The sequence below is a fragment of the Centroberyx gerrardi genome, chromosome 12 (assembly GCF_048128805.1).
Source record: "Centroberyx gerrardi isolate f3 chromosome 12, fCenGer3.hap1.cur.20231027, whole genome shotgun sequence".
In the NCBI taxonomy this organism is placed as follows: domain Eukaryota; kingdom Metazoa; phylum Chordata; class Actinopteri; order Beryciformes; family Berycidae; genus Centroberyx; species Centroberyx gerrardi.
Genome location: NC_136008.1, coordinates 23,455,333 through 23,465,332, shown reverse-complemented (window position 1 = coordinate 23,465,332; position 10,000 = coordinate 23,455,333). Strand labels below are relative to the sequence as shown.

General features: G+C 44.5%; 1 protein-coding gene across 1 annotated transcript in view; it reads right to left on the bottom strand.

Annotated features, from left to right (window-relative positions):
* The window catches only part of osbpl10b (oxysterol binding protein-like 10b), a 61,562-nt gene that overhangs the window by 9,994 nt on the left and 41,568 nt on the right, over positions 1-10,000 (bottom strand). The window contains exons 8-9 of the mRNA XM_071911996.2: positions 6,007-6,159; positions 1,588-2,128 (exon numbers count right to left, since the gene is read on the bottom strand). Of these exons, the coding sequence (XP_071768097.2) occupies positions 1,588-2,128; positions 6,007-6,159 (694 nt within the window). The remainder of the gene's footprint in view (positions 1-1,587; positions 2,129-6,006; positions 6,160-10,000) is intronic.

Below are 10,000 nucleotides of genomic sequence, written 5' to 3'. Positions count from 1 at the left end.
CATGAAAGCAGTAGAACTCATAAAGGACCGTTTACCTTCTGCAGCGCTAAGCTACATTATACAGTATAACTGACTCCATTATGAAATAGAAGGTATTTTGGAGGTATTACTGAGAGGGTCTCTGCTATTTAAAACCTCTTGTCCTTTGTGGGATTTGGTATTTTAAACGTGGTTTATACTTGTAGATAAGCTTGGAAGGAGGAAGTCCCGTCCGATTCACTTTTCTCATTCTTCACGGTAATACACTGCAGCTCTATATTTGGACTCCTATCATGGTAAGTGTAGCAGTAGCACATTTCTGCGAATGAGTATTAGGCATAGCAGACTGTAATTTTGTATCTCAACACAATATTTTGTTATTCAAAGTATTGCACTATTGCAATGTTCTGTGCCATAAACATACACCCACACAAAAAAGACATGTAGAAATATATAAATTTATCTTCATTGTCTTTCCTGTGCAGTATTGTACATTGTATTCATTGAATTGAGTGCAGTGGGTCTTGAGAATGAGTCTTGCTTCACCAATTGTCTTTAAATAGCACCTATTACCGACACTTTGAAACATCGGCCTATTCCATGGGTGTCTGCCAGGCAATTAAACGCTACGCTCAATCTTGATGTGATTACTTTGGATTAAACGTAACATTTAAAGCCTTAAATACAATTGAAAACCTCCTAATTACACTGTGGAGCGCGGCCAAGTGAATCAGCGAGTCGTGAGTCATGTTGAACACGTTCGTAATCAGAGACAACATCAACAGGACAATGCATCCATTGTGTCCGTCTTGGTAGCTTAACACAGCACAAAGGAAACCAGGTTGAACGTTAGAGACATAAACTATGTGTATTTTCCAATTAGATCATTATCATATATTGTGATTATATACAGACACAAACTGCTCTCAGATAATCACTCCTATTGTTACATACCTTGTGCCAAACAAGCAGACTGAAGGGTTCTGGCAGAGTGTGTCCAGTCAAATAATCCAGTGGGTTCCAATCTTGTTACCATGGAGGACCAAGAGTCTGCAGGTTTTCACTCCAATCAAACATTACAGCATTTCCCCCCTCTCTGGTTAAAGTGCTAATTAATGAAATGAGCTGCTATAGTGTTTGATTGGAATGAAAACTTGCAGATTCTTGGTTCTCCATGAAAATAATCTACAAGTGTCAGTGACCTAGACCAGTGGTTCCCAACCCAGTCCTCAAGGACTCCCTGTCCTGCAAGTTTTTGTTGCAGCTCTACTCCTGATACAATTAAGGGCCACACACTTTCATGCCTGACCTGTTCAGGTAGATCTGTCTCTACTGCTCTGTCTCTGTCTCTACTACAACCAATCAGTATTAAGACCTTAGGTGGATCAGGTGTGCAAGAGTAGAGCTGGAACAAAAACTTGCAGGACAGGGGGTCCTTGGAACTGGGTTGGGAACCACTGACCTAGACAAAGATGGGGTGGTCTTTTGACTTAACTGGTAGGTGTTTTTCAAAATTCAGTCAGATACACTCGTCTTTCAAACCTGCAATGCTTTAGGGTATCTGTGCACCTCAAATAGCATTCAACTCCGAATTACACGCCTGCTTACCTTCCCCGACCATGGAGACTCCAACGGACATGCCCATGAACTTGCTCTTGGTCCAGACATGAGTGTTGATGCACATCCTCCTCTCTTTGCACTCGCAGTAGAAGCCCGACACAGGCGGGTGGTGGGACACCTGCTCCGCCACAAACCGAACGCGATAGCAGTCCGAGTGACCGCCGCCGCCACCGCCCCCGTCCGTCCCCCTCTGCGAGGACCCCGGGACGGCGGTAGGCGCGGTCGTGGGCACCGAGTTGACCGAGTTGGGACCGGTCGAGTTGTTAGTCCTGAGAGGTCGGACGCGGTCCCGGGGCACGTCCCAGGAGCATCGGAAGTTCTCGCCCAGGATGGGGTTGTAGGGCTTCTTGGCCACGGCGCCCTTGCGGCCCTCATGGAAGGCGGTCAGGTAGTACTCGACGAAGCGGACGATGCGGTCCTCAGGAGTGGAGCCGGCGGTGATGGAGAGGAACATGTCGGGGTGGGCCATGAAGTTGGCGTACATCTCTAGCAGGGAGCGCTTCTCCAGGATGAAGGTAGGGAGCACCACCTGAGAGAGGGACAGACAGGCGGGACAGAGAGATCAACTACAATTAAAACTGCATCTGTATCATGTGTGACCTTTGTGTAGACTGAAGTTTTCTTCCACCATGCTTGACATTTGCACTGCTTTGGATTAGATTAGGGGTCCTAAGCAGTCCCAAGGGATCTGGGACTCCCAGGGGTGCCACTCCAAAAACATCAGGGTAGGTGTTACGACTATTTGAGCCAATAGAACAACCTTAGAGATATCAACAAGTGACTAAACCCCAAACCCAAATCTGTGTGAAGCCTGAAATCTAATGGTGAAAAGCAGGGTACTGAACCGATCATCTGCTATTGGCTGATCTTTGATGCCAGGTGATGTCATCTTTCTATAGAGTACAACAGGTGATCACCTGGCACCAAAGATCAGCCAATAGCAGATGACCAGTTCAATACCGTACTTTTCACCATTAGATGTCAGGCTTCACACAGATTTGGGTTTGGGGTTTAGTTACTCTTTTACAATCAATTGTAGATATCTTTAGGTCTTTTGAAGAAAATGAATGAAACACACTCTTCTGGCCTAAATGATGAGCAATGCGTTTGTAGTGAGGTGCTGGTGTTTCAGACATACAGTACAAAATGTTTTCCAAAGGGAGGCTGAAGGAGCGCTCAGTCCAGGGAACTGAGGGGGCTTGAAGCTCATTGTGCCCTGATGAAGGAGCTTGTGTGGGCCACTAAAGATGATTGAAGGGAACACGTTGCCGTGCTGAACATTTTTTTCCCCATTGTGATGAGCAATATGTGTCTGAGAATACATGCCTATAATCTATGGAACCACTCCTGCAATGGGGGTGTGTGAAGGTAAAAACAAAGTCAAGGACAAGAGGAGGCCTGAGGAAAAATAAATAGGAACCAGCGGAATAGAGGGAAGTAGGAGAAAATAGAGGAAAAGAGATGTGGATATCATGTCTGAATGTCAGGCATCTGAGAAGCACTTGATGGATAAGTGTAAGTAAGGGCTTGATAAATGTGAAGCGCAGGTGTAGGCACACACACACACACACACACACACACACACACACACACACACACACACCTCAACTCCCAGCTAATCCTTGATAAATCAATAAAGTGCCATCATGGTAACTCGGACAGAGGGCTGTCTGACATCTGCTGCTGTTTATAAATAAATGTGTGTGTGTGTGTGTGTGTGTGTGTGTGTGTGAGAGAGAGAGAGAGAGAGAGAAAGAGAGAGAGAGAGAGAGAGAGAGAGAGAGAGAGAGACATGTGCTGTGGCCAGCGGTAGATCAATAGTCCAATAGTGAGCGCTCTCTCTCCTCATCTCTTGCCTGACAAACATCATTATATTCATCCCTTCCATCTAGCCATCTAACTATCCTCTCGCTCTCTCTCTCCCTCTCTCTCTCTCTCTCTCTCTCTCTCTCTCCCTCTCTCTCTACCAGCCTGAGAAGAGAAAGCACCTGCACTGACCTACACTCAGCTCCACTAACAGCGGAAAAGGTTGAGAAGTGCAATGTGTGTGTATGTGAGTGTGTAGGTTTGTGCATGACTGGGGCGAGCACTATCACAACAGAGTGAAAGGGAAAGATGATCTAGATCTAAAAAATAACAAAAAACAAAACCTCATGTCTGTTTTTTGATAAAGAGACTGACAGGCCTGTTGCAGCGTGAATGTTGATGCGAGTATTGATTCCTGTTCTCTGGCCTCACGCTTTTATCAGCATACAGTCAGCAGTGAGAGAGACATCAGAGAGGCACAACACCCTTTATTACACTTCTGCATCAGTTCATCTCCGTATTCATTGTGGATTATATGAAGGTAGAATAGAATAGAATAGAATAGAATAGAACAGAAATGAACCAAAGCAAACCAAGTCAAACCAAATAGAATAGAATAGAATAGAATAGAACCAAACCAAGCTGAATCAAATAGAATAGAATAGAACAGAACCGAACCGAACCAAACTATGCCAAACCATATAAAACAGAATAGAACCAAACCAAGCAAAAACCAAGTAGAACAGAATAAAATAGAAACAGAACAGAACAGAACAGAACAGAACAGAACACAGCAGAACTTCTTGAATACTAACAACATGTTCATGTTGCGTGACACGGTTCAACGTTATCTGAAAGAAATGTGCGTGCATGTAAAGTAGGTTATAACTCCGCTGAGCCATCATCAAGGACTTCTGTCAAAACACAGAATAATAGAATTACAAAACTAACTATCGCTCATCAGGTTACATAAACTCAACCCTGTTACGCAACCGGACTGTCCGTCCGCTGCCTCCCTCCTCACAGCCGCACCAGGCCTTCCAGAGGGTCAGAGTCACAACATTGATCCCTCTCACACTGCAACAAAACCGGTCAATGTGGACACAGACATGGGAGGAACAAATGGATGGATGGATGTCCACGTCTAAACGGATGGATGAATAATTAGATCATATGAACGGACAGCTGGATCACGAGGATCCCCCCCCCACAGCCCCTCCACACTGCCTCCCCAGGCCGTACGTCAGGCTGCTGTGGAAACTACTGGGTCTCAGGTGTTGGAGGTGAAAATCCCCTGCTGTTCCTGTCCTTCGATCAGCACATTATCCCTGTTAGCCAGAGCACCGGGCCAGCAGTAATCAGACTGGGCTCACTGATCTGAGAGAACGACGTGTCTGACGACAGCACATGGGGTTTGGAAGAGTCACCGCAATCACCTGAGCACAAGCTGTCGGACTGCTGATTAGAACTAAACACCAGAGAGAGCGGAGGAGTGGAGGAAGAGGGTGAGAGAGAAAGAGAGAGAGAGAGAGATAGAGAGAGAGAAGGAATATGACCAAAACAACAGGCCTGAAAATAACAAGCAAACAAAATAAGGTCTGTGTGTTACCTATTTGGCATCTATGGTATGACATTTTATGAGAGCATGAGACCCAGACAGATAAACAAATCAGGAAAAGGCAGAAAGACAGATCGGTGTTTGGAAACCATTCAGATTTCTGACAAACTTATAAAAGTTCTAGCTTCTGATTTTGTAAACTATTGGTTAGGGCCAAAAATGGGTTGTGGGCAAATTTCTGCAAGTCTCCACATGACAAAAATATTATTATTGTCACTGTCGGGAGAAAATCGTGAGGATTACATGCTCCTCTATAGGTTCACAAAATTCTACAACCTTTGGGGCGATGAAACCGTTTCAAAACCACTTAGATAAACTCAAAAATGCATGGTGGTCAAGCTAAAAACAAGGCTGCTTTTCTTAGTTCCTAAGAAGTTAAAACTTTGGAGATACAAGATTTTCACCCGATAACAGCAACATGGTTTAATGATCCTGGATCTCGAGATGCTAGACAGAAGTTTTCTCCTTTCTCAGCTCTAGGCTCAAAAAGTTTAAGAACCCATCTTATATTTTATTGTATAAACAGTTTCCAAAATGTTTTCAGCGTTTTCAGTGCACATCTTCCAGGTGAGATGATGGCGCAGGCAAAAAGTAAAGAGGGTATACGATGGACTGAGCAGATGGAGGCTGGGAAACCGGTCCACTAAATAAATAATGTCTCTTTCAAAAGTTCGCTAGATAGAGTTTTAGAGTCAGCATCACCTGGCCTTCGTCTCTCAGCCATCTGCAGTGGAGATAAAAGCTGTGTGACAGGACATCCTGCCGGCTCACTGGGCTCGGCACAGGCCGGCTATTTGCAATGCTGAATTTGAATCTTGACCTTTGTCGCATATCATACATAGATCAGGGTGCGGGCTCAGCTACAGAGCAGCACCACTGGAGCTGGTAGGGATTCAGGGGCTTGAACACGGAAGGACTCACTAGTCACCATGCTGCCCCCTTAAAAAAAAAATCAAATAATCTAAACAGAACCAGGCTCTTACCCGTGTGAGGTCCATGCCCAGTTTGAGCTGGGACAGCAGGTGGAGGATGATGCTGCGCTGGTCGTCCAGGACGCCCAGGTCCTCCTCCTCGTTGTCCTCCGTGTCCGTGGTCTCCTCGCTGGGGTCCAGGGCCTCCGGGCTGCCGGACTGGCCCTGCTGCTGCCCCTGCTGGAACAGACAACAACAACCATCAGTACTGCTGAATGTAGGCTAATGCTGTAAAATACTGCAGGGGTGTAGACAGACGCAGGCGGATGAAATGCATGACCCAATGGGGCTGGATTGTCTTGTCATCTTGTGTTGAGATTTTAAAGGCATATTTCTTGTATTCCTTGTTATTGTCTTACCAGATTTATTGTCTGGACCATCACTTGACTCTCTATCTTCTCTTTATCACTAAGCGGTGAGTTATTGTTTGCTGTTTTAACATGGTTCAACATGGAGGCAGAGAGCTACAAGTCTGTTCCCTTCCCTCATTCTCACCTTTGGCATTAAATCCATATTAGACCGTAGATAATTCATCCACAAAAAAGGACCGACTTCATCTCACTGCTTTTGACTGTAACTTGTCATGAAGACTAATGTGTGCCTTGAGGACATGAAGTCATGGAAGGCTGAAAGTCAATAGCGTGATCACCTGGGTCTGAGAAGAGATAACCGTCTTATTCCTTTCTTTACCCTCCCTTCCTTCCATCATTTCCCCTCTTCTGTCTGCTCCTTTGCCTATTTACTGTGCTGTACATACTCAGCTGGAGCGTGAAATTAACCTGAAAAACAGGGCAGGACGGCCTCTCGCTCGCTGCCTGCGCATCTTCAGACAAAATGCAAAGGGATATCTGGATAAACCTATGTCATCAAACAATTATTACTTCAATGGAAAAGGAAAGACAAATCGATAAAATTAAGAAAGAATCTGACGTAATGAATAGAAGAAACTGCTGAGGATTAAGCCTCAGTATTAGTTGTGTCTATTTAGTTCAAGCATTGCTGTGAGCTTTCTGAGATTCCTGAGATCCCCCTGCCTTTCCCCTGTCCAGCCTCCCAGCACTCTGCAGCTAACAGGCTAATGTGTTTGGATCCTCCATCGGCAGCAGCTGAGGCGAAAGAGAGCCATACACTTATTGTTCCTAATGCATAATGTAAGGAAGTGCAGCCAGGCCCCAAAGCATTGAGGGGACTGAAAAGAAAGCCTTTCTCTGTCCCATTTCTTTCTGGGGTTTTTTTTTGCTCTCTTTCTCCTCTCTCTCTATGGGAAGCAGAAAAGGAGGGAAGGGAATCATATGACCAACAGAGGCATCTTGTTAGAGAGAGAGAAGTCTCACCACATCACTGAAGACTGGCAGGAAAGATGAAAAAGGAAGATGCTTGACCTGGGCAAGACTCAAACCCACAATCTCATGATGACATGGTGTGCACCTTAGTTTACTTTGTACAAGTCCACACCTATAAGAGTTCATTTAACACTTTAATTTTGTTTTGAACAGAGCCATATCTGCTCTATGAGTGGACAAACAACTCTCCAATCAACACTTAGTAGGAACTAGTTTGATAAAGTCAATGCTGGAGGTTCATCCATCTTTCTCTCTCTAGATGGTGGGCTTGAGATCCAGCAGGTAAAACCTCTGTCAACAGAAGGGCCAAAGCTGGACTTGGAGATCTAGTTGGAGATCTAACACTCTCTTTTGTCTTATTCTTAGCTGTATCCAATTCTCTGCTGCTGCGATGACTCCATTCTAAAGCTTCATCCAGTCTTATCTTATCTAAGAGGACTTTGAGGACAAAATGTATCTTTTGAGTGACTTTTCTTTACAATTTTCTATTTTTTGCTCCCAGGTTTTATTTTTGTCTGCGTTCTGACTCAAAATGCAAGTAAATACAAATGAATAAAAGCATGTTTAGGCTCAGCTGGATAATGCTAGGGGAAACCCTGACACAATCCAGTCCAGTCTCTGAATCGCAGAAGCTCCCTGAGGTCAAGCCACCCTGGCAGGCACCTACCGGATGAAGTGAATGGAGCATCCCGGCCTTCGGCTCTCTGCTCTCACTTATCTGCGCCCAGCTCTCTCTGCTATCTGGTCCGGCCGCCCGGCAGCTACAGGACTGTCTGATACAGCTGAATATTTCATACGCTAAAGCCTAGAACTGCTTTAACGCTCCCTCTCCCCCCTCTGTACCTCTCAGTATATTTAGTTGATTATTCTGAAACTGATGGGATGACGAGAACAAAGAAGCCAAATCAGTAGAACTTGATATCTACTAGATGGCACTCAGTAGAGCGCATACCTCCACCAATGCTATGCAACTGTCAAGATATGCCAGTCCCACATGCCAGATTTTCACCAAAAGTAAATAATTTCTTCCATACCACATTACCAACTTTTTTCACATTTCATGACTGTACCTGAAATGGGACATGAGATCTGTCTGTTAAAATTATAGCCACTTTTAAGCATTTATCACGATAAGCCGATTATCACGACACCACATGGCCAATCAGCACTATATCTGTTCAGTTGCCATTAGGGCCGCCCTTCTACCACTTAAGTTTTGGAAAAATTAGCAGGGCAGTTATGGACAGGAAATGAGCTCTCCACTGCGCCCATGTTGTTTGATTGGGCCAATAATGGAGGGTTTGCCTCTTCTTATGTCGGCCACAAAGTTTGTTGGTGTTACGTGAATCCGTTCGGAAGTTACGTGCCTTTTAAGGAGAAGCCACGCCCACTGCCACGCCCCCTTTGGCCAATCGGTGCGAAAAGTTAATCCGTTCTTCCTGGCTCCATAACCAAACTTTCTGCAAAGTTTCAAGCTAATCTGTTCATAACTTTTGGAGTTATCTTGCAGACAGACAGACAGACAGACAGACGGTACGGGGCGAAAACATAACCGCCGTCCAACTCTGCTGGCGGAGGTAACAAATGTCTGGTGGAAGACTTAGAGGAAACTTTCTTCCAAATAATACGAGTACAGCTGAGTTCTGGATTTGAAGAGAGTCGAGCTTTTGTTGAATGTGACATCTTGAACGCACTGCTCTTCTGGGCACCGTGTTGATCGACCTCGGCCCGCTCCACACAACAAACTAGAGACAAAGTTTAATTCAAGGACGCCTGTCATCCTGCGCGCTCATAAACAAACAGTTCTCTGTTTGGCTTAATCAATAACCATCCATTCAGATAGCCAGCAACCACATCACATGAGTCTGATGGCTCATTTAAACCCGCTCACTGCTGGCTGCAGTGCCAGTGGAGTTACAGGAATAGAAGAGACACAAAGCAGCATTAACATGCGATTGGTCACCAGTAAGAGATTTTGCCCAAAAGGTATTTGCGAGGTTCTTGCTAACAAGCCACTGTCAACAACAGCTGACTCATTTGAAACACAAAAAAATGATCTCTGCAATGAGAGAGGCTTGAGAAAAAGTAAAGAGTTGACATATGCTGTGATATATTTCTCTTCAGTCTTAGCTGGAAATGTCAAATGGAATCATTTCAGAGCAAAAACAAGATATATTGCAAAGTAAATGTCCATCTTGCCATTGGAAACAACGGTTTCATCAACCAACGTTTAAGCAGGAACAACCATATTCACCTTGTCTGCAATAAACTGCTAAAGTCTCATCAGATGGCTCATCAGACAAATCTTTATTATAGTTTGATGAAGCTATACCTCACACACTGCAATGCCACTTACTTCATACTTTACAGAAGAGTTTTGTTAGACTAGACAGCAGCCGGACTGTTCAACACTCTTCTCTAGTCCTCTAAATCTCCTGTCCATCTTCAACATAAATATATATCTAACATGCACATGAAGATGACTTTCATTTGAATTTCATTTGAAGTTTCTAGTTAAAACTTCAGACACTAATAGCCTTCCCAGATTCCACATTACTCACTGTCAGTTCTGCACAAGATATAAAGGATCTCAACTGGAATACTTAGATTCACTAATGAATCCACATTCCTCAGCCAGTTCAAATATAGATCTACAGACAGAC